Source organism: Netta rufina (assembly GCF_964035555.1).
Source record: "Netta rufina genome assembly, chromosome: 2".
In the NCBI taxonomy this organism is placed as follows: Eukaryota; Metazoa; Chordata; class Aves; order Anseriformes; family Anatidae; genus Netta; species Netta rufina.
The window spans coordinates 139214816-139240954 of NC_140124.1; the positions used below are offsets into that span (position 1 = coordinate 139214816).

The window sequence follows — 26139 nt, forward strand, 5'->3', positions numbered from 1 at the left end:
ATTTCTATTCCAAATTAATTAAGTAGGAATTTATGTAATATTTTGTCTGTGTGTGTAACACTGAAGCTCAAGTATTGTGTCACATATCATCAAGAGAATTACGTTATAATACCTAATCCATCGACTAAAATACCTTCGTATTAAACAAGTATTTTATAAAAGGCCTCAATATTCATTGGAAATATAATCCTAATAGAGCTACACTGGATTATTTATTAAACATATTGTTTGGTTATGTGTGGAGAATATTTTATTTTCTATCTTTCTAGTTTTGGAAAAAAAAAAAAAAAAAAGAAATTAAGCAATATTATCTTTTACCACTGCTAAAGCGCTTATTATTCACTTTCCATGATAAGAACATTAACTTTTCTAAAGTGAAATATACAACCTCTGTTTTCAGTTACAGACAAAGTAATAATAAAATATAATAAGCAGAATCTATAACTAATAACTAATTTACAGTCACATGTAATGGAGAGTTTATAGAGGGCTTCTGCATATCTCTTTATTTTTGTATTTTTGTGGTTTCCTCAGATAAAAATAAATTCTTATATATATGAAATTTGAACTTCTGGAAATGATGGTTTAAATTATACATTCTAGTATAAAAACATAAAAGTACAAAAGATAAAAACTGTTGACTGTACATCCCAGAATTTAATCTCTCAGCCCATCCAGTTTAAGTTAGATGTTTGCAAATGTGCTGCTAAACCTTACTGAGTGGAGTACTCATCTATTTAATGTGAAAGATGTTTAACAAAAGTTAAAGGATTCATGCTCAAGCAAATTCACTTGAAAATCATTTACTGGCAAATGGTCTCATTGCTAGAAACAAAGACCTAATTCTCAGTGTAGGCAATAATTTACAACATGGAAATTAACCCAGTAGGAAGAATGTAGTGATAATTCAGGGTGAAAGTGTGCAAGCAGCATTGCATTATATCTTGTCTAAAGATAAGTTATATGTAGTCTGATTTCATCTGTACAGGTGCATGTCATCTGTGAAATAGTATTAGCAAAAGTATTCGACTTCAAAGTAAAACGGAAAGGTTCAACACCCATGGCAGTACCAGAGCACTAAGACACAATTGCATGTACATGCTACTCACTGGTATCAACTTACCAGAACTCAGATAATTTGTTTAGCACTTCACTATGTTACAGAAGATCCATCCTTGCTAATTATATTAATGATAATCACAGCATCAACTAAGAATGTAGTTTCCTGCTGCAAATATGTATAACTATAACCATACAGTGTATATACTGCTTTCCCAAAGAATCAAAAGAACTAAACAGAGAGTAATAGGGGAAATACAACCAAAAAGTCATTGGAGGAGTGATAGCAAAGTACGTTGCCATCCTTCCAGTGGTCTTTGGGAAAAAGAAGAGTTGTCTAGACATAGTTAGATGGGTATATATGAAATGGAGGAAAGACAAAGGTAGGAGGACAGGGCAGGAGAGGAGCAGCTGTGAAGCCAGTGTGAAGAGACTATTTAGAATGGAAGGGCCAGTTATAAAGCACATCAACTTGGGCAGTAAGGGAGGGGGAAGCTCAATAAGTGAGTGTTCAGAGAGTTTCTGTCTTTCGCATTCCTGTTCCTTGGTTGTCACATCCTCCAGGACCAAATGACAGGCCACAGAAGGAATCTCCTTGAACACTCATCTGGGACCTGTTGTCCAAGATTTGTGGTTCAAGCTACAGATTAAGTATTTTAAACTTTCATAGTTCTGGGGAAGACTTTGAATATACATTCCAAAAGTATCCCAGATATTTATATATTTATATATATATATATTTATATATGTATATATATAGTTTTTTTACATTAAATTTGTATTTAAAATATATATATCTATTTCTTTATTTTGCTCAATTTATAAGTTTGAGTGACCGATCTTAACAGCATTTTACACTCATAAACTTTTTACATGAATCTCCATTATTCTTCCATTAATACCTGTCTGAATTTAGGAGAGTGGAACATCACTCTATATTTGATATGTTAAGTATAAGGGTTAGTGTTTTATGAGTAGACCCTGAATATCCTGATCCTGGCCATGTTAGGCTTCTCAAAATGCAGGAAGAGGGAAGTGAAGTATGAATGTGCTCTCATAAGTCTCCACTGAAGCCTTGGCACATGGCATGTTTGAGGAGAACCACTGCTGGGACTGAAGGAAAGAATAGCCTCCATGCACAGCTCCAGGAAGCTAAGCTGTGCTTCTACAGCCCTGGATCTGCAGAATGCAAGTATGGCTTGAAATTATATTTCCAGCCCTCCAAAAGCTTCTAATTCAGTGCTGAGCTTTGCAATTAGAATTCTATAAAAATATCACAGCAATACCATTATTTACTGAATCCTTATCTTCAGATTATATAGAACAAGCTAAGGTTGCTTTTTTGATGGCCATTATTTTATACCTAAATTATGGTGAGATTAGATTTGCTTTTTTTTTTTTTTTTTTTAGATTTGAAAAAGATGCATTCCAGATAGGTAACAAAATGATCTCAATATTTATCGTTCATTTAGCTTGCATTAAGGACATTTTTCAACAGGCATGTTTGATATTAATAAATAATTTGGAATCATATCGAAGTCATGACAAGTGTTGGAAAATATTAATAGACCTAGGGTGTATCTTTTTTGTTTGAATATTTTCTTTGCTCTTTGTGAGTTTTTGTGGATGGATGTATGGTAAAATGTATGTTCAGCTTTGTCACTTGACAAGTGATGATCTCTTGGGGTAAACACCAGGGCTTCTCAGTTGCAGGGAATCCCAGCTGTCTTTTGGGATTCCATCTGTGTGTACATTTCTTTTTCTTTCTTTTTTTTTCTGATTTTTTTTTCTGGAGTCTTTGTTATGTTTTGTTTTATTTTTGTCTGTTTGTTTGTTTGTGTTTGAACCATTTAAAGGCTTTGTTTTTTTCTACAGACTCTTCAGATATTACCAACTATCTTTCTTCTACTATCACCACAAAAAATAAAGGTGAAGAAATAAAGAGACTGCCTGTGCAGATAAGAGAAATCCCCAAATAAATAGCCAAATGTAAAATGTAATATATAGACCAAGAGTGATGCAAGCTGTTTCACAACCTGCTGGTCTGCAGATGCAGTACTGCTGTGTTAACTTCCAGTGCTACATAACAAGAATCTAGAGTCCTGGGTAGAAAAAGGCATAAGGACTTTGTCATGCCTGCCTTGTCCAAGATCCTGGGAAGTCACATTGACTCCTCCTTTTCTCCATCACTAGTTTCATGGCCCATCACAGGCAACAATTTTTTCATCTTCCTTTGTCCAGTTGGCATGGCAGAATACCAGGTACATCTGTGCAGGTAAACAGGCGCATGTACTCTTCATCTATCTGTAAACACAGGATGATACTCAAACAGTCCTTTGAAACAAGGGATCCCGTAAAGTTGTGAAGTAGTAACTAAAACAGTTATAAAATTTCTCTTGCATTTAGGATCTCACTGACAGACATAGTAGTGTGGGAGGGTGTTGTGAAAACTAAAATTCCAGTGTAATTTTACAATTCCAGGTTAGGTGGAAACTGAAATTTCTTTGCTTTAATTGGTGATGTTTATCATTGGCATGGAACCATGACACTGAAATCTTCCCCACATCTCAAATCTCATGTGAATAGAGAGGAGTTGCCTTCACATGTCTAGCAGAGAAAGCTGGGGCACCATGGAGTGCTGTCATAGGCCTTGACTGGCAGCCCTTGAGATAAATATTATTCTAAGACTGAATCCGTGTTGGAAAAAGAGAAGAGCTTCAGGAAAGCTGCAGAAATAGAAACTGAAAGATGGTCCAGCTAACTCCACATGTTTGTGGACCTAGCTCCACAAAAATGTGACTAAGTCTGTTTGTCCACTGGATTGTTTGGATGGCTTTGTCTTATGATGGCCTTTTCTAATGTTTTTTTTAACCCATTGTGTTGAAGAAATACATGAAGAGAGTCAATGTAAGTTTGAGGTGATATGGTGGAGTTAGCACCCTTCTTGTTATTCAAAGACGTCTTGGAACAAATATTAATTAATTAGAGATAGTTTGAGACCTATGCAAATCTCTTCTGTTACTCAGTCCAGAATGACCTCTTAGAAGACCTTCCCAACTGCACTGATTTGATGAGCTTATAAAGTTTTGCTGTATTGAGTGTGGTGACCACCAAAGGTCAATTTAACCTCTTGAGAGGGGATGTTCTGCAAATTCAGCATGTCAGAAGATACGTCAACCCTGTGATGATCAAACTGAATTTAAAATGAATTTCAAAGCAGAAACCTCCCTGTGTGTATTAACTGGTGTTTTTGTATAGCAGACACATATATGAAGTCACCTGAGGTATATTTACAGCTCTCCTTCCAGTATAATCATTTTTTTAATTGGCTATTGAAAGTAAAACTGCACTGTGGGGCATTAGAATTTTCTACAAGGTCATGAAGATATTTTGGTAATGTTTTATCATTTATGGGAATGCAGACTCTTTGGAAGTTTTACAAAATCTGTTTGTGGGAACCAGAAGAAATTAGAAGCAAAGCCCTTGAGTATCTTAAGTCTCCAGCAGTTTGTCTCTGTTTTGGCAAGAGTACTTCAAAGAGGTAGTTTTGTCATTTTAAAAGAAAAAATTAGGTGAAGATAGAAATGCAGTGATTTTTCAATGAACAGTCCATCTCCTTAAATAACATTAAACACTTTTTGGAAAGTTATGCCTGGAACAGGGTAGTTATATCACAGAGACTCACTGAACATCAGCTTAGTACCTATTTCTTCCTCTGGCACAGCTTCTTAGGAAGCAGCTAGCAATGATAGTCATTTGACATCAGAATTTAAATGATTTCAAACAACTTGCTCATACCATATTTCCCTTCAATGTGGGGCTTTCCTCGAGTTTTTGCCAGGCCACACACATCATATGTTAGAAACCTTTTCAGGGAAGACCCCATCTAAAGTTACCTTGTCAGCACTGATTCCTTTTAGCTAGAGTGCAAAACTATTTTCAGCCCTCTGTGATGGCTATTTTTATCTCCATTAACCTCTTGACTGAATATAAACATTTATTGAGGGTTACCTCCCTTGTTTGTCCAGTTGCTTCAAAGGTTGGTAAAAAGCGGATGCCTGTCTGACCACTTTTATCCTCATTAGCTGATTCTAATTGTTCCCTGAGAAATCACAATTTTGACCCTGTTTGTCCTTGTCAAAGTTGTCTGGTTATGGCATGTATGAAGACATTAGCAGAAATTGCATTTTCAAGAGAAAATTATTCAAGTGTAGAGCATACATTTACCTAACACAGAGCAGTGAATGATATTGCAGCTTTATGATATGCCCCTGTTTCCAAAATTTGAGGTGCCTTTTGTATGGCCCCATGGACACCTGTGTTAGCAGATGATGTTCTGGTGAGCTTTGTAGCAGTTTGCAGCAGTTCTTTTGGAGAGAGAAATACAATTTTGTTTTTTAAAGTCTTATTTTTTAAGCAGTTGTAATATTCTTGCTGCTTTGTCAAGAAAGCAAGAATATTGCAACTGCATTTTTTAAGGTACCCTTCTTAAGATGGAGATGTTCATAATAGCACTGCAAAAAATATAGCATGAATTAGTTGAAGCTCTCCACCCTCCCATTCCCACCCCTATTTTGGGAATGACCAACTAAATGATACAGTAAAACAAATACTTATGAATTACAGGGTGATCTTCATAGTACTCTCTGAGAACATTAGCATACTTCAATTAAAGTGGGATGGCAACTCACAAGTAGAGACCTGTCATGAAGAACATTTTGCCCTGCCAATTTTCAAGCCATGAAAGACCTTTTTTACATGCCTCACTTGGTGGATATCAGTTGTGGTTGTGAGGTTGGAGCAAAGCACCTAGCAGGTCTCAATCAGGTGTCTCAGATAGACAGGTCCCAGGCTTCACAGGTTGTAACCAGTGCCTTAAATCCCACAGACACTTAGTGCAGATTAAAAAGCACTGGTGTAATGTGCTCAAAGCACGATATCCTGCTTTACAAGCGGGTTGCTGCATTCTGCACCAGCTTCAGCTTTCAAATGGATTTAAAATGTAGCCTCAGGTATAGCGCATTGCAGTAGTCTAATCTTGAGGTGATAAAGGCATGACTGATTTAACCATAGCTTCTTGTTATCTTGGGCTGGGGTCTTTTCATTTTAACCATTTTAGGGAAATGGCCTTTCCTGAATCAGCAAGCTTTCTTCAATTCTTACTATGTAATAAGCCACAAGAAGAGCAAGCCTTTGTTAGTGATGAACACCTCCTATGAACATATGAACCTCACAGGATGCCAGACCCCAAGAACTGCTGTGGTGATCCTGACTCGTCTTACAGCTCACACAATACGCCTCTGAGCTACTTCAAAGAGAAGCCATTGCCCATATCCCTTAGTGGAGCTGCCAAGCTTTACAAGCAGCCAGGGCCTTGTGAAGTTTTGCTTTCATATTAGAAATTTATTTACATATCTATACAGCTTGGAAGCAGAGCTATCGGAGAGTGGGAAATTCTTTTGAGGTGTCCACTGGCTCTTCTGGACTAGTGAAGCTGTGAGATGAAACACCCCGTTTCTCCTCCAGCCTATCTGTGGTGCCTAGTGAACATTCACAGCTGCTGGACTGATTACAAGCTTTACTGCCAAGCTGACCTGGAAGCTAATTTAGTGGTCTCCTTGTAGTTCTTTAAGTTCCAAAAAACCCTGTAAACAGGGGACAGCAAAGTGGACATGCATCCTGAGTGCTGGTGCTCGCTCTACCTTCTTCATATCAGAATGGATGAGGCACCAGCCTGGGCTCATCATGTTGTCTAGCAGAAAATGGGGCAGTGATCTGGTCCTTTCCCTTCCCTGCCCTGCCCTGCCCTGCCCTGCCCTGCCCTGCCCTGCCCTGCCCTCCAACTTAAAAAATAAACTTGTTTGAATGTCTGAATAATTTATGGCATATTTTGGAAAGTCTACTGCCTGGATAGTATTGCACTATTGGTTGACTGCACTTGGAATTACCAGAGACTGAGAGCACATACAAGCGCAAAAGCCATGTTAAAGACTAGACTGAAATGGTAAGTGGAGAAATTTAGCCTGTGGTGGGAACATGCCCTGGCTCTCCTCTTCCTTATTGCTATGCAGTCATGGTTGCTCTTGTGGTTGTGCTAAAGCTTGTATTTAGTGTAGGCATGATTCTCAGATCTCTGAAGAATAGTCACTCTTCCTTGTCTCAATAGCAGCCTTATGCTGTTTTGGTGTAAATGACACTACAATCTAGGCTTCTCTATACTAGGATACCAAAATGATATTTTGATTACCTTTCATTTTATTCCTTGTATTTCTTTTTCAGTTCATGCCTCATTCTTATCATTTATTTTCTGAGCAGCCCATATGTAAATAATTTGCACTGATTTCATAATTGGCAATCTCAGGCTTCTTGATAGTTTATATATGAACTTAAGAACACTGGAAAAAAAAAAAAAAAAGGCTTCTTACCCAACCAATTAGAACAGAGTTTTAAATCCAGATTCCAAAGGTATGCAGTAGGTAGGGATTACTCTGGTAATACTGCACACATGCAAACACACTTTCTGCAGCTTCGGGTATGAAATGCAATTGAGACATAGCATGTCTCTGTTTTCAGAATTTTTACAGTAGATAGTTGTGTTGGCACTAGCTTTTACCTTTTTTTTACTAATTTAATTCTCCTTTCATATTTGTTTCTTCCCAAACTTCTGAAAGATTGAGAATGTCATGTAGTTTATATAGAAGTATGACTTATGCAAAAACATCAGCATGAAAAATGAAAAATATGAATGCAAATTAAACAATAGATACTACATTTGATAAAACAGTATTAGTGAAGAAACAGATCAAAAATCAACTGAAAAATATGAGAAACTGTGACTTTCAATACCTTTCTTTCATCATCTTTTCAAAAATACCAACACATAGTGTTATATTAAATATATTATTATATAAGATCATGAAGTTAACCTTATGTAATATTATGAATTGTATCTTATGTAAGTGAAAAGTTTAAATTATGTCTTATTTTCATGGGAATATAGCATGTTATGTGGTAACACGTATACTTCACTGCATCTACAATTGTGTGATTCTGTGATTTCTAGAATAGTCACAGATGATATATATGGCTGATGCATCTGGAATGTGAAAATATGCTTTCATTTATCTCAAAAATGTTAACTCATTTACTCATACAGCATATCACCAATAGAATCTAGCCAACTGGAATTATTGATGGAATGAAGAATAATCAAATCTCTTTTAAAAACCTGGAAAGTCTTAAAGAGAATTATATCCTGGATTAAAATAAATAAATAAATAAATAAAATAAATAAATAGATAAATAAATAAGTAAGTAGAAGTTTTGTGGTGATTGTTTTACTTTTTTTTTTTTGTGGTTTTATGTTTGATACAGAGAAAAAGAACTGTGAATGCTGAATGTCTAAGTGGCATTTCAGCGCCACTTACTGAAGAAAAAATTTAGGATCAGACACAGCTTTTTTTGCCATTTGATTAGCAAAAGGAGCTACGTGTAAAGAAGTTTGAGCTCTTTGCCTTGTCTCCTCAAATACAAAAGTCTCTAATTATGGTATCTAAAATATACACAGGAGATGGTTTCGATAAATGTGCATCTCCTTGCCTGTAAGCCTTCCAGGTGCAATGGATGTTATACTTCTGTGTGTTTGAATTCGTTAATAAAATTTATTTTACAGTCTTTTTGGAGACAAAGTGTACTGAGTCATTAGCATTATTATTATTATTTTAGAGTTACTAAAATCACACATCAACAGCTCACAAAAGGGGAAAAATTCCATTATCCATTCAGAACTATTTCCTATGATAATACAGATGTTACCCAGGACAGATCTTTGAAATGGATACTGATTCTTTAAATTCTTTCCTGTCTGTTTCAGGAAATAGTGAGATCCTGCTGATAATGAAGTACAATGTGTCTAAAGTTCACTTCTAAACAGTTGGTTCTTTGCTGTGAAAGTCATCTGCATTCCCTTTATAATTCACAGCCACCAGAGATCTGCTTAATCTTGGAGATCTGATCCAATATCATTCAGAAAAATCCTTGATAACAGTTTCACCATTCAATCAATGAAAGAACCAAAGCTTACTGCTTGTGTCTTAAAAAAAAAAAAAAAAAAAAAAAAAAATCCCGAGGCAGTGGAATAAGACCTTGGCAAATAACCTTATGGGTTTGGAGATTTTGTTGTTGGTAAATAAAATGATTATTACTATTATTATTCAAGTTCTTAATCAAGGCAAGCAAATGGCATCTGTTTGTTATCATCCTTCCTACAGAAGACAAAGGCTTCGGTCCCTATGGTACTGACTGCTGGCCCCAAGTGGTTGCTGGATGTGACTTGGCAAGGAGTAGAAGACAACAAAAACAACTGCATTGTGTACAGCAAAGGTAAACACAAACTGATTTTTGCTCTACTTTCTTGTGCTGGGTATTGATGCAAAAATATACCTGTTGCATAACATGACAATGGACTAGTTTGTTTTCCTTTAAGTGGAATAGTTTTCATTCTGTTTTTGCTACCATGTTCTTGTTATGCTTTTTTTTTTTTTCTTTTCTTTTAATGGTATAAAAACACCACATGGTGTCTGTACTGTACTTACTGTTTTATAAACACAGAAGGATGTCAGCTGATGTGACTTACTACCCATTTCCCTCTGAGAACTAGAGCCTCTTGGCAAACCTCAGTAAAATCTATACACTTTAAATAGGTGAATGCAGTAACATTTTATAGGACATAGCAGATAGCATTTCTCCATGTTACATTACATTATAGATTCCTATCTGAAATTATCCTTTATAAGGAGAATTTGAACTTGATTGGTCTATGATAAAACTTCATGTGTGCAGGGTAATAGAAGATAACTGGAAATAGATTTCAGGGTTTTAACCTCTGACATTCCAGCCCATGTATGATGATGCTCCACTGTAATGCATCGGCTAAGGGGAATGCATATCATTTCTGTCTTATGCTAGTTGTCTGTTTATGTGAGATTTGCTCAAGTCAGTATGAGTTCTTACAAGGCCTTCAAGACATGCTTTGTCTAACCTACCACATCTAAAAGCTACTTTGGTTTGAGACTTTTGTCTTTACTCAAAGAGTCTTGAGTTCAGTCCATTGTGTGAGGGACTACGCACCATACTGTTTGGTCAGTCACTGTGAAAGCTTTGTAAAATGCAGTTATGATATCATTACAGTATGTTAAAAATAACACTTGAATGAATGCACAGAACAAGAATAACTTATTTAGTATAGCTGTTTTTGGCATTCCTGCTGAAGATCAGGTTGCAAAACTATGACTTTCCTTGTATTTCAATCACCAATCTCAGCACTTTGTGAATACTTCAGAAAATGCACTGTTCTTGTTTAATTTCTTTTAGGTTTTATTTCTAACCAAACAGACCTACTGAGATCAAAGATTTGTTTGCTGAGGCAACCTAGTGACCATTTCAGCGTACAAGCATCCAGGCAAATAAGCACCCATATCAATATATTAACATACAAAACACTAATCATAACATCAAAGACTCCTAAAAACTTACTAGAAACAATTACAACTTGTTCCTATAATCATTGCAATTTATACACTTATAAGAGGATTGCTTTTAAACTGCCACAAGCCTTTGAAAGTTGAAACGCTGAAAACAGGGAATTTGCATGTTAAAAATGAGTTGCACACCAGGGTCTTATAAATTCTCTCTATTATAATTACAGAATGCCAACACATTCATTCTGCAACCTGAAACACCTGCAGTACTAGAGAACTGGGCTCATATCTAAAAAGGGTTGAGCTGCCCTTCCTTCTGATTGCTGCCCAGGTGAAAGAAGTTGCAAAGTGCTCTAATACAGGGAAGCTTTTCTCCTGAATACTGAACTGCAATTTGCTATTCATAGTAATAAATGTGGTTCACAGGCAAACTTTTCTGCAACAAATTTTTAATGTAATGGGAAATTATTTTCACTCCAAAATACGGCTTCCACAAATTCCCATAGGATGATGTCTTATCAAGTATTATATTCTTTCTGTAATTACAATATTGAGCACATATATACTAGTAAGACTTTTCATCTTCAAAGTACCTTACAAACACCAACTAATTCATTAGACAGTTTCAGTGCCGTGTGATTGATTTTTTTTTTTAAATTAACACTTTCTGCAGTTCAGTACTATCTAAAATAAATAAATAAATAAATAAATGTTCTTTTCAATCAAATTGCTGGATTTTGCCTCACTGAAATGCTTGTTGTTTTAGTACTGGCTTATCAAGGTACTGTGAGACAGTCATACAGTGTTCAAGGTAAATTCTGTGACAACTTGATTCACACAATGCAGATGCCTATTAAAACTATAGATGAGGCTAAATATGCACCCTAATTTATAAATGGATGTTTAAACCCTTCAATTTGACTAAACTTATATGGGAAATAAGTTGTCCCTTCACTGAATTCTGTTCATCTCTTTTCACTTGGAGCTGGCTGTTCTGTTCACCTACCCTTGCCTTGAGCCCTGCTGGGATTTTTGTACTACAAAGATTAATTGGCTTGGATCACAAAACAATGTCGAATAGAAGATGGTAAAATAAATAAATACAATAATGTTTCTTCCTTCAATTTGTATCTCATCATTCCAAATTACATTGCATTGATTTGTGTTAGCTTTCTGTCTCCTACAATGCCATTACTTGTAATGAAACAGTGTCAGCTGGCATGAAGTTGTAATTTGATGTTATTTTGTTGTTGTATGTGTATAATTTTCACAGAATCACAGAATCAAAGACTTGTAGTGGTTGGAAGGGACCTCCAGAGATCATCAGGACCAACCCCCCTGCCAAAGCAGGTTCCCTAGAGCAGGTTGCCCAGGTAGGCGTCCAGACAGGCCTTGAATATCTCCAGAGAAGGAGACTCCACAACCTCCCTGGGCAGCCTGTTCCAGTGCTCTGTCACCCTCACTGGGAAGTTCTTTCGCGTGTTGGTGCGGAACTACTGGTGCTCCATCTTGTGACCACTGCTCTTGTCCTGTCCCCACTAACCACTGAAAAGAGGTTGGCCAAATCCCACTGTCTCCCACACTTAAGATATTTGTAAACACTGGTAAGATGCCCTCTCAGTCTTCTCTTCTCAAGGATGAACAGACTCAGGAATCTCAGCCTTTCCTCATAGGGAAGATGCTCCAGGCCCTGTATCATCTATGTGGCCCTCCGCTGGAATCTTTCCAGGAGCTCCCTGTCTTTTTTTTTGTACCAGGGAGCCCAGAACTGGACACAGTACTTTTGTTAGTTTGTTTAGCAATACATTGTTATTTCTGAAAGCAATTAGCTGAACAAATGCGTGGAATTGTACGTGTAGCAGACTTGGTCACCTGGGAGCTGTTTTTCTCACTGTACCCGAGATGAGTGGAGTAAATTGGCACATTTCTAAGAGGAAAATGAGTTTGTGAATCGTCTAGAAGTACATGTTACTGGTCAATCAGTTGACTTGGAAGTGCATGCTCTATTTCCTTTTAGCTGTAATAATACAGTGAAATCTTTGAGAACATAATTTTCCCCAGATCTTTCAGAAGAGCACAGGAATGTCAGCCTGACTTCCAGTTCACTAGAGGCTATAGCCACATTACTCAGCCATGTACTGCATACAGAATGATCACAGGGAGATTTTCAATCCCAGAAGAGGAGTCCGCTGTGTAGTTCCTATTGAAAATGAATCTGAACCGGCCAGGTAACTCCCTATTTGCCGTCAAAACTCTCGATAATATTTTCACTAGGTAAGCAAACACTGAAAGTATGTGTGCATATGTGTACATATATATATGATGTACATACATAGGATTACGTTACTGTGTTGTTACAGTGGAATCCCAAATCGTCCTCTATATACATGCTTAGATTAAGAAATTGGTTATTTAAAACCATCAGAGCACTTCCAGAGTGAATAGCTATGAAATAAATAATCGGTATTTAAAATTAATGTATTTAGCCCAGGATCACTTATTTTTATCAGTAGTTAGTATATCTGCATTTCACCGGTTCTAGGACAATTCAGAAAAGGGAGAAACAGTGTATTAGTACAGCTTTTTACAAACTCTGATGCAAGCTGGCTGTTCGTGCCATGTGACTTTATCCCATTCTATTCTTTTTCATGGAAACTTACAACTATGATTAAACTTAAAAGACATGCTCTTTTTGTTTTAATATTTAAATCAAACTTCTATTGTGTTTCAAAAATAATTTCAATTCAATTTCAATAATTTAAGAGATGTCCTACGACAAATTTTAGAGACAGATTTTAGAACCTGTACTTTATATAGAATTATGAATCTGATCTTTAAAATAAACAAGTGACAACGACAACAAAGAAGCTTCAGAGTATCAGTAATTCAAGGGAGATTCATTTGTAGAAAGTATTAATGCAGGAACTGTATGTTCATCGCAATGCACTTGAGAAACATTTGTGCTTAACGGAATTGTGCACCAGACCTTCTCTAGAACCAGAAGCAGGAGCCCCTCGACAGTCTGGGAGGGGTATTAACTACAAATCTTCCACTGGGACAAAAGGGATTTTAAAAAAGGAATTTAGACCAAAAAGAATAGAAACTGTAAAGAAAGCAGTTGCATAGACTGAAAACCATGTCCATATAACAGACATTTTTACAGATATTATTTGAGTCATTTATGTGAAATGTATGGATACTGTATGTTTAGTGGCATTGTTAAAACAGGGTGCCTGTACAAATATTTAGCTATGGGAATTATAAAATCATAAGGCGATTAAGTTAGCTAGTTGTGAAATTCCAATATTGCTTTTTAAATGACTTCAGGATATAGGAGGTGCTAAGGTTATTATCTGTTATCAGGAATACAGCGGAATTGTACGACTGGATAATAACTAAACAACTGACACAATGTAAAATTACATTATCAGTGTGTTAAAACAAAATTGCGCCCTAAAGGAGTCTACATGCCAGCTCAGAGCTGCAGTGTAATTATGCTTAACTCTGATAATTAAAATACAACGGAGATCAACAGAATCATTTTCATTAAGAAAATTATTAATGATGGTGGTATAACAGTAATTGATTGCAGAGCACCACAGGATAACTCTGTGCAGGAAAACCAACATCTCGAATATATGTCTGGGACTGGTTGGTGGCGTTGCACAACACCAAGCATGCTTCCAGCTCGGGTGGGAGCTGGCAGCTGAGCTTTGTGCCGGGCACTGGCAGAAGGTGGCAGCTTTTCAAGCCATGGTTCAGAGGGAGACAGCTGGGTGCTGAGGGACGGCTGGTGGGATGGGATGGGATGGGATGGGATGGATGGGATGGGATGGGATAAGATAGGATAGGATAGGATAGGGGTGATGGCCACCAACCACCCCAGTGGTAACAGCAGCTCAACTGCTTCTGGAGCCACCTGTCATTTTGTGCCATGTTAGGCGGTGTTTGGTTTTGCATTTACATTAGTGATTTACTGATGTTATTTCCTTCTCTGCCTAGCCTTGCCGAGTAGTTTATGCCCTTTGTTATTACTGAGAGGATGCAGGAGGAGAAAAAAAATGTCCTCAGCCCAGTGTGGTTCCCAAATGAGGAGTGAGTAATTCTAGGGTCTAGATCTGTTAATTGCCCCAGTGGTATTGCCACATGATATCAAATGTCATAAAAATCCTCTGTTCCCTTGCAAGTGAAATCACAGGCAGGGCTCACGGAGAGACTGTAACAAAGTCCTGGTGAGGGAGGATGTTGCCTAAGGGCAAGAAGTGAGCGTTTTCATTTTCTTTTTGTGAACACAAAAATCAAGGAGGGGGAGGGAGGAATATTCTGGCGAGTGCTTCTCCACACAGCTCAGGACTGGATGCCTGCTCCAACAGATGTTGCTTTTGAAAGCTGCCCAAAAAAGTCCATTCTCCAATCACAATAGAGAGCAAACCTACTAGGTTGGATTTATGGGATGAGATTAGTTAAAATGACAGCTGCCCACACTAAACTGTGTCATGTAGCTAATTTATAAAAAGAAACTAGAAGCAAGGCAGAGCACAGGAGAGGGTAGAGCAGGAGTTGGGCAGCCGGCTTTGCCAGTGCTGCCCGTGTATGCCCTGCCCTGTTGTTGACTTAAAAAAAGTCAGTAAATATGGAACTGACTGCTTGTGGTTATTTGGCTATTATATGTACCACACTTTAAAGATACAAATGCAGCAATGTTACATGAAATTACTACTAAGAACTGGAGGTCATTTTTAATTAATATTGTTCATATAACGAGTCTACATATATATATTTTAAATATATAAGAAAAGTCAGTTTTTATAACGGAAGGATTTTTAATTTTTTCTTCAGTGAAAGAAAATTACTTTTCTTAATTGTTCTGTGAGGTCCTTGATACCATTCTTTTCTCAGCAAATACCTTTTTCTTTTTTTTTTTTTTTTCAACTTAAGGCAATGTAATGGTACATTGCTCCACAGACATATAACATGAGGGACCCTAATGAGACAAAGTTTGACACAGGTCAAACATTATAAGGAGTTTAAACACTGCTGCATGAAACTGAGTATATTTTGTTTTGGGTCAGGGAACAAATTGTTTAATAGGACATAGGCTAACTTGGGGCACATATTTTAGATTGCAAGGGGCATTTTTATGCATATTATTAAGTACAAATTCTGCGAATTTACTTAGTCTGTTCCACGTGGACAGTCAGAAAATGGCAGCATCTGCCGGAAGATTGCTAGTCCCTCTGATTGCCTCCATTAGCTGAACAATGTGCTGAAGCCTTTCGTGGTGCTACAGAAGTTTGTTGTTCTTTCAGTGTGCCAACTGACTGTGTTTTAATCAAAATGTGTGCAACACGTCCTAGTATCAAAAGTCCATGGAAGAGCTTGTTTTACATTTCTTTATCCACAACATTGAAAAATTAGTTTTTTTGTTTTGTTTTGTTTTGTTTTGTTTTTTCTCTGGAAAAGTATGATCGTGTGTATAATGCTTACATAAAATAGTATCTCTATGAGGGCAATATACCTTAACAGTCATTGAAAGAAACTCCCGTAGGTACAGACATATAGACACGACTGCTAGGCAAGTAGATTGCTTCATTGATGGTCGGTTTTGCAGGGGTGTTGAGAAGACCAGATGCCTAATGAAACTATCGCAGTCAAAACTATTGCAAAACTTCCTTCCTTAGCCACACAAGAATAAAAGTTTTTGTCCCCATGACTAGTGACATTTATTGCTGGCTAATGACAGCCACAGTGTTGTGGACTTAAGTCAGGCAAAAGAAAAAGGTGGGATCCCAGCTTCAAAGAACTCATAAAGCAGAACTGCAATTTTTCCTTGTTTTAATTTTATACCTGTGCAAACAGAACCTGTGCAAAATGGGGGATTATCTGCTTTAGGAAGTTCAGAAGTTCGGGCCTTGCTTACATTTCTAATAATCTATAAAAATAAGGTAATTTTGTGCATCTTTATTGAATTTGTATATACATAATAGTATACACAGAATTATTGAATGATCTCTAAATTCTAAGCATGTAGGAAATAAAGGAAATAAAGGAATAAAGGAAAGATCACAGGAAATGCAGGGTCATGGCTGTATTTCCCTTTTCAATACAAAAATGCTTTTAGCATTATTAGTACATTTCATTCACATAGGCAAGTAACAGTTTTAGGTTGTTCTCATTTATACACTTTCATTTATATATATATATTTATTTCCTTGTATTCTTGTCACTTGTGTAGTTTATTACAGAGTTTTAAATTTGAATTTGTTTTCATGTGTGGAGACAAGGAAATAGGCAGAACATTGACAAGAGTCACAGTGAATGACATATTTTGCACTGAAGCTATAAGAAGCTGTAACTAAGTCTAACACTCACCTATGAGAATATGTTAGGGATGGAAGAGAAACCCAGTCTGTACTTCACACTGGAACTTTGTGAAAAGAAATACTGCTTCAACTATTCAGGCCTGCTGGCTAAAATCAATGCAAGCATGATGCAGAAATATATTTATTTATTTATTTATTTTTCTCAGGACATGTATTTTTCTAAGTCGATCGCAGTAGAATCGGTAATTTAGAAATTATGTTAAGAAAAATGTTGTCATTATTTTCAGGATATAAGATAGATGCTAGGTTTGTTTTATTTTCATTTTAATTTTATTTTTTTTTTAATTGTAAATAAATATTGAGAACTGCAATGAACTACAAGCTTCATGACCCCTGTGCCTCATGGTAGTGTTACCTCCGTCATCTTCCCTGCAAAGAAAAATGGAAGGAAAAAAGCCCCCAAATTTGCTGAGCCACACATTTCAAGTTGTCGACAATCCCATCCACGAGAAAACAGAAGAAAATATATATGCACTCTGTCCTGTCAAAAGGCTTTCGCCTTATCTTGAGAGACTGTCAGGGCAGGAACATCATGGAATGGACAGGAGTCTATTAAATTAATAAGCTGCTGGATGGTGTCTGGAGAGTTATGATGCTCCATAAATCCAGTTTGATCATGGTGGACAAGGTTTAAATCTGCAGACTTCTAATACACATCCAGGTCCCGGATTGGATTTGAAGTTTTGTGCTGGAGACACAGAGATAGTCCTGCAGCTTGTGAATTAAGATTTATCATTTTTTCATACTGCTTTTTTTTTTTTTTTTTTTTTTTCTTCCCCCACTTCTTGACAAAAATGAAAACATCTTAGGGATCCTGGCAAATGTTACTGCCTGAAATGAAAGAGCTCTTGTCAAGGTGAAACATTGACCTAGAAGCCTAAAATCAAACCTTGGTCATTCTTTTCAGGCAGCTCCATTGGTGCTGAGCGTAAAATGTCTATATGGAAGGAAACAAGTCTGGATTTATCTGCAGCCTGTCAAACATTCCTACAGTGCATTTATGTACAATACACACTAACAGTGGCAGGTGTGCCACGTGAAAACAAAAGCTAAAAGCATCTAGAAATATATCCTTCCTCTGTTACAGATGGCTCTGTGTGTAACTTACAGTTTGAGCTGAGGTTTTTGTGCCCTTTAGCTCTCAATGTATTAAGCCTGATGGTAACAATTACGGGACGACTTTTCTATCCCACTCCAGGCACTAAGCTCGCAGATCTGTGTGAAGTGCAGCCACAATGTACCCATGCTGGCTGTAGAACTAAACTGCTCAAAACACAATCCTAAAATCACGTTGGATGTACTTTGTCTCTAGCTGCTTACAGGCGAGGCTGTGATTAGGACACAAAGGAAGGAATTCAAGTGTCTCTCGGCCACTTAATTGACCTGCAAGACTGTGATTTATTGGTAGGTCCCTAAGCTCATATTCTTGTTACTCTGGAGACTCTGGCAGGTGTTTGCTGTGCTTGCTTACAGAGGCAACGGCACCACTAGCATTTCTCACATCTCAAATATCGTGACCATGTATTGGATCTCACCTAGTTTGTTTGTTGAAAATACTTAGAATCTGTTTTACTTGTAAAAGCAACCTGTGCTCCTTTTTTTTTTTCTCATTGTTAATTTAGGAGCCTAAAGAGACTTCTTGACATTAGAGTAGTACAGAGACAATGTGTATGTTGAAAGAAATGGATAGCTCTTGTTGCAATAGCAAGGACACTGAGATATGTTTTATGCTCAGAAATAATGGATTCAGAACTGGAAGCAATTGAAAAGGCTCTTCTGTTGTGCAGGTTTCCTTAAACAGAAATTGTGATCAACCCTCAGTCACATTCCTACGTACGTCTCCCTCCATTGTCTTCTAGAAATTACCCAAGAGCTGTAGTCAGAGATCTTATGTGACTGAATCCTGACCTCTCTATTGATCCTGGGGATCAATCTGTGCACTCACTTATCCAAGCAGCATTGTCAGCATTTTCCTCTTTCTCCAACTGTATTCCAGCACTGCTCCCTACTGCAGGCAGAGGCCACAAGAAGCAGGTCTTCACCGTTGGGACACTGTGGTGCTGGGGCATCAGTGCACTTCACTCACATGCTCTTTTCCTAATACAGTGGTAATTTCACCCTGGTATTTGGGTCAGGTTATGATGTATGTGTAGTAAAATTGAGGAGAGAGGGTGGTGGTTAGGGAAAGAACTCCAGCATGGTGCAAAATGTGGGGGACCTCTGTTACAGACCCCCTTGTAAATGAGGCAGGATGATCCCACTGCTTTGCTCTTCTGCTTTGGCATACCTCAGCCTTCCCACCATCTCAGTCTTCTCTGAAGAGAACTGAACAAAGTATGGAGAAGTTGCAGCCTGCTTTAGTGTGTTTAATGTTTAAGGAATGAATCCTGTTACTCCAGACACATAGAAAACTTTGTAGCTTTCTCACATCATAATTACTTTTTGTGTTACAAGAAGAACAGAAAAATAGATAAAACAGAAAAAAAAAAAAAAAAAAAAAAAAAAAAAAAAAAAAAAAAAACAGAAAAACTTGTGCCAGTTTCATACCATCAGGGCACGGGGGGCAATGTGATGATGACAAACAGAAATGCATGCTAGAGTGTACCAGAATGGTGATATTTGAAGCCAGGTGTGATGCTGAAGCAGATTTACTAGAGGTTTTCTGTGACTGCATGGTGATACACATTACTTAATTGGCAGAACCAAGGCTTGCTGTTGGAGCAGAAATTACCTGTAAAATTTACTGTGATAATATTACAGTACATACATGCATATACACGTATATATAACATGTATATATACATATATATATATACTTACATATATATAAATGGCTCAGGCCTTAGTTAAAGTGTTTCACTCGAGCCACAGAAGGTTCTGATATTTCTAGAACTACAATTTATACTGCATAGGAGTCTCTAGCTATTCTGAATAATTTCACCTTCAGAGGTTAATAATCTTTGAGAGGAAATATTATGAATTTAAAAAGAAGTATAGAAGACAGAGGTAGGAAGTGATAGCTAATGTTGTTAAGGACTCGAGAAAAGCGCTAGTCTTAGTTTTACAAATTACAGGAGAGCACTGTTTTTGCAGTAAAGTGATGAACACAAGAGATGACATGAAAAAACATAAATTTTAGGGTCTGCAAATCAGTGTAAAATGAATATTGAAAACTTAGAGTGTATTAGATACACTAGAACACTGGTGTATTCAATTAATTGGACAGCTTTATAACAGTTGTAACTTCTTATTTAAAAAATAGAAGTACATAGGTAATACGTATTGTTCTCTGTAGCATTATTTTGGTGATTGGAGTATTCCTTTTAACAGTGATGACATAGATACACATAAAAAATGTGGAAATTTGCTTTTTCAATTGAATATACAAAAATAATGTGGTAGAACCATCCCATTGTACAGTAAGAACAGTGCACAAATTATTCAAAATCTGAACAAATGAAAGACACTCTTGAGAAAGCCAAGGATTGGTGTGCTAACAGGAATTGACTGTGCATACTAACGATACACACTGTTAGTTTCTGAAATCACAGTGAGGTATTGTGGTTCATCTGCTAGCTGAAACAAATGTTCAGAAACATAGGAACAGAAGCATCTGAGATATGGGAGACAACTGTGCCTTTGGCCAGCCAAAAAGTTCGCTTTCACTATAAGATGGGCAATTGAACTCAAACTATGAGATTATAAGGAACTATGCTATACTAGGAAATGAGACGCTGGCATCAAGTGATCACTGTGCATCTTCTATTAATAAACTGTTCTTTTAAATGGGAACAGGCTTGCTTTTATGGTGGCTGCATGTGCATTTTAATGGATTTAAATTATGAGAGGTTTAAATGCATTTTCAAGTTAAATTAAATGAAAATTTAAAATAAGACTGACAGATTGCTAAGGCTAAGCCAGTTTTATGATTAAGGTTCAATTAAATTATATTTATCGTTGGAGCAAATGAAGTATAAAATCACAAACAATGATATTTTTCAGTGGCTTACTTTGGTGGAAAGTGTAGCCTGAAGTATGACTTCAAGACTTTTATCTTCCTTTCCCTCCTAAAATAGAAATTAATTAGGGCTAAGTAAGAGTTGGTTATATGTTCAGAACCCTGTCCCGTCTTTCATGGGCCAGTGCTCCAGCAGCAATTTACTAAGGAAGCTGTTTGTGATGCAAAGTATTATGCATTTTATTTGTTTTTAACTAGTTAAATTAGGGGAAAAGTTGAAATTTTAATAATAGTTTAAAGAATGAACAGGTTTTGCTGTTTTCTTGGAAGACACTCTCAACCCTTTGCACTATCTCAGAAGATCTGCTGAGGTCAGCACTGTAAATACAGTTCTTTCTCTTTCCATGTGTTTTCTTTGTAAATCCTGGAATGTCATAGGCTTTGCAGTGAGTCAAGGAGAGAATACTGGTTTTGTACATGCAAGCTATTTCTCAGTTACGTCCACTGGACCATAACACTTGAAACATGACAATTTTCTGGCTTGCCACAATATGCACAATATGATTATCTGCTTCCATGTGTAGTACTGCTCTGTCTATCTGGTGCACTTCCTACAATTCCTTATTTGTTGTCCTACAGAAACGTGTGAAAAAAATTTTTTTTGCATTGTTTCTTTGGTTTGGACTTAATTATAGGACATATAACAAATGGATTAACTTTGGAAATTGAACAACTTGACTCTTTTTGGCAGATATGTTAAAAAACAACAACAACAACAACAAACACAGATCCATGGTTTAATAACAATTGGTATTCTTTCCAAAATAGTATCCCTCTCCTTTATAAAAATACTCCTAAGTGACATTAAGGAGAAAAACTAATGTCAGATCTAAAAAAATCTGTAATATATTCAGCTAGAAGATTCCAAAAAAGTGATGAGGTGATACATGACCTTCCTCCTTTTAAGAACATATGTACATGTTCAGCAAAGCAAAGCATGATCCTAGCATGAGCACTTGGATTTTTGTTGTGTTGGTACTTATTGAAAAGTCTAAACATGTGAATAGATGAATTATCAGAAGTCTAATTTTTCAGAGATAATTGAGATCCTTCATCAGAGAAGTCTGAAAAAGCACCCATTGATAAGTACTTTCCTTAGCAAAAGCATTTTCTTTAGCTCCTGCTAAACCAGTAGGTGCGAATCCAAAGAGTTGGCTCTTAAGCTGAAGATAATGAAGAAAACTTGCCTGACGGACTACCATTAATATTCAGAAGCAGTCTTTATTTTTATGTAGTTTACCTTCGTTCTTTGTAGAGGAAGTTTGGGTCAATTTGCTTTTTCAGTTGGCAGATTCCATCCACTATTACTAATGATGTTGGTTACTGAGAGAAAGAAACAGCCTACATTTTTTTAATGGTAAATCTGAACCTCATTCTCTGTTCTGGAAGTGATCCTATCAGATTTTAGCAGTATGCCACGAATCAAACACCTGATTTATCAAACTGTGTCACTTTTACATAGTAACAACTTGTCAGATCCTGGTACAAGGTTGGCTGCGATTCCTGCTGCAATGAATTAGCTAGCTTTACCCCCAAAAATTAGCTAGTAGAGGCATATGCCCAGCTGAGCACAATGAAAAGTTGTGCTGTTCCTTTTCCAATTACTTATTTTCATATGGCACCTCTGATGAAAGTGTGTTAATATTTGTTAAGCTCGAGAGTTTTGTAGAATAATACTGTAAATGAAAAAAAGAAAAAAACTCTATTCCAAAGCATAAGAATTCTGCTTTACTTAGGAAGCAATCTTGTATTTCTTTGATATTATTAGAGACAAACTAGAGTTTTAAACTCAATATTCTTATAGGGTTATTATATTATTTTGCTTTATCTTGACATAACTGCTGTTTCTATGGAAAATAGTTTTTTTTTTTTTTTTTTCCATAGCATCAACCCCATTAAATTATATCCTTAACATATGGAGCATCTGTTTAGGTTTTGGAGTACTTAAAATATTTTCAGTATATAGGATTTGGTTATTGCATTTTATTATTATTATTATTTATTTATTTATTGTATCATAGTCAGTTATTTTCGTTGGCATCTACTGGTACAAAACCAATATAATGGAATAAAGAGCCATCCCATAATTTTTCTCATTCCTTTTTTTTTTCTTTCATAGAGGAAATGTCCAAAAAAGGCTGAACCGAGTCTCTGAGTAGTCCTTTCCTGTATGTATAACATATAACAATTATAAGCACCCAAAGATGCTTAACCCTGCCCTTGATAGATGGGATAAAATTGCCACAAGACAGGGTAAGTCATCAGCAGGGACTTACAAGCCCTCTTCCACCTCTTCATCGTAGATTCTAATTGTTGCATTACCAGTGGGGCTGTTTGGTGTATTAAAACACCAGAGAGAAGCAGTGCAGGACTTTACGTAGAGTTCAGGAGATGAAAAGGACTGCCAGAAGTAATTGAATCCTAACATTTTGATAATATGTGGGTTGCTTAATTACATTTGCCTTTGTTCCCTTTTGAAAATAAGATGCATAATTGTCTCTTTTTTGGAGTTTATGGAGTGGTCTGCATCTGATAGTCTAGCACTTGATCAGGTGGACTGATAAATTACAGACCAATAGCAATAGCATAAATTGCATCTTCAATTTTTATTTTATTTTATTTTTGTATCACCTTCTCAAAATATTTCATATAAGCTAAACTAATCACATACAAGAAAAATAAAGTATTATATATTACTCTTCATGTTTGAGGAGCCCAAATAGTGAATGTATGATTTATGGCATTCATGGCTGAAATGCAGGAGAGTTTTCTTGAGCGGCAATGTTTTTAAATGCTTTGTAGCATGCAGTAACAGTATGTACCCTTTTAAGGCACAAGGTAAAAGCAAACATTTCAAGCCTTATTATTCAGGAAAGATTTGGATGCTCAGCATGTCTCTACATCTATCACTATAAGGAGTCAAAGAGAATAAAGGATTATTTGGAAGTATATTGATGTATTGTTGAAATGTAACTACTCAGTCAGCCAGGCTTTTGAGAACTGTTGTATATACTTGGAGTTGGAGGTGCTGACATGTAGCACGGCTGTATCTCATTAGGTTTGTGTAAGAAAAGGGGGAGTTTTTCTGAATGTAGTTGGTGCACTCTTTTTTCCATTTTTCTCTATGCATGATTCTTCCTTTGGGAGATTTTATTGTAAAATACTTTCTTATCCCATCGACAATTCATTTTCAAATGCTGTGAATTTGAAAACACTCTGGTCATTAGTTGGAGAGAGAGTTTACCATCAGGTAGAAACAAATTCAAGGTAAATTTATTGTCGCCTCTCAGACAGAAGAAACTAATACTTAAAATATTACCAGCCAGTTCTGGTATTTCATTTACATCAAAATGAGGTATGACTCTATATCTGGATATTAATTTGTACTTCCACAGAAAGCACTGGCATTTGGATTTGGGAAGAGGTTTTAAATCTTGACTTGACACCATTTTTTAGAATTGTACCCTTTCCTAATTCATATCTTGGTCTAATCTTAATGTGTTATGTAACATTTTAAATTGGGAATGATTGTGAATACTTGCTTTTCCTGGAGAAAGACAAATGCATAAAAGCAACTGAACAGAGTGAACGTAGTGTTATTCTAAATTGTTAAATTTTCATAGTTCTTTCTAATACTTCTCAGGTTTGTCTGATGGTGATATAGTTTCAATAGATGCACTAAGGAAAGTGCCAAGACCAGCTTTTGACAGGATTTTTTTTTTTTTTTTTTTTTTCTTCCCCCTCCTCTTTCTCTTTTAATCCCTGTGGGGCTCTGTGATTTTTCATAGCTGGACTAAAGTTGTGTCAACGGGAGACTTGCACCATAAAGACTGAAATGTTAAAGAAAGCTACAAGGAACAGCTTTGAGGCAAGGTTTCAAGCTTTGTCATCACGCTTGAAGAATTTTCTGTTTAATGTACTGTAATGCAGTATTCAATGGGGACAAGTTTAATTGAGTTTTACACAACCCAGTTGGGAGTAGCGCTGCAAGGTAGGTGATGTCTAGGTTTTTAATCTTCCACTCCAGAGAGGCTTGTTGACGAAGTGGTTCTTTCTCTTTGTAAGAAAAAAGGGAAGCATGAGAAATGATACATCCGTGGATAAAACCAATTGGCAACCCCCAAAGGAATGAGGGCGATAAGGCGAATCCAGCACTTGTAAGAAATAAAAGAATCCAACTGTTCATTTAAATGAGAAACAACACATGTGATTGAGGAGGCAGGGAGGCTGGGCGCTGGAGTGGGGAGGAAGGGACGAACAAACAGAGCGGCTGGTGTCGGAGTTAGGCATCCCGGACAAACAAGCTGGGGTTTGTTAGGCGGATTACCAAAGAGATAGTTAACGATGTGTGTTTTTTAAAGCAAAAGGAGAGTCAAGCGCTTCTTATATCGTAGGTGGATAAAGTGGCAGGAGGGAGGATGATGCTGTTAGGCAAGCCCTACTTAAAGAATCGCTATTCCTTCCCTGAGGCCTAACAGCAGCTCTCTATCAAACAGTGTAAAAATAGCACTGGACCCTGTCAAAGAGAAAATAATACCTTCTGTGTAAGCCGTAGTGTATTAAACTGTAGTCCTGTTCAAGTTACTTCTGCTAGAAGTTAAGCAGCCGAAAGGATAAAAGTGTTCAGTCAATATACTGGCAAGTCGTCTCCCTGCTCTGTATCACTGCTAAAATAAAAATTGTTTAGCTGTCTCTAAAGTCACTGTTCATTTTTCATTACAATTTCTGTTCTTGCTAATAGCATACAATTCTGTATTCTACCATATTTGACTTTTCACCTGTAAAAAGATACTGATACTTTTTCACTTGTTTTCTTGGAAGATTTAAGTATCTTCCAAGGAGATTTAACCTGGTATACAACATAAACAGGTTTGCTTATTTGTTTTGTCATTTAATGCTCACGTTGGCTTATTTGCTCAGAGAGATTTTCCCACTTTCTCTGGAGTCCCTACTGGGAGGAAATTCAAGGTTGGTCAGTGAGAGTTTTCAGGTTTCCTCTGATACCTTAACATGAAATCTCTAATTTTGCTTCATCAGAATCAAGAAGACTAACACACTGCCTTTTCCATAAAATGCTGTAATGAGTGGTGGGGTGTAATGTACATTCAGGTGAGGTTTTCAACTCAAGAGAGTCTGTGGGGTGACCAGAGCTGAGCCAGAAGGCCTTTGCCTGCCTCTCCATCCTGCTTTTGCTTGCCTG

At 36.7% G+C, this 26139-nt stretch overlaps 1 protein-coding gene across 2 annotated transcripts in view; it reads left to right on the forward strand.

The window, feature by feature from the left end:
* ZFPM2 (zinc finger protein, FOG family member 2) overlaps positions 1 to 26139 on the forward strand; it is a gene marked incomplete at both ends in the record, with an annotated part of 317598 nt that overhangs the window by 200038 nt on the left and 91421 nt on the right. For both annotated transcript variants that reach the window (XM_084282968.1, XM_084282969.1), the window contains one exon: positions 9330 to 9441. In XM_084282968.1, the coding sequence (XP_084139094.1) occupies positions 9330 to 9441 (112 nt within the window). The remainder of the gene's footprint in view (positions 1 to 9329; positions 9442 to 26139) is intronic.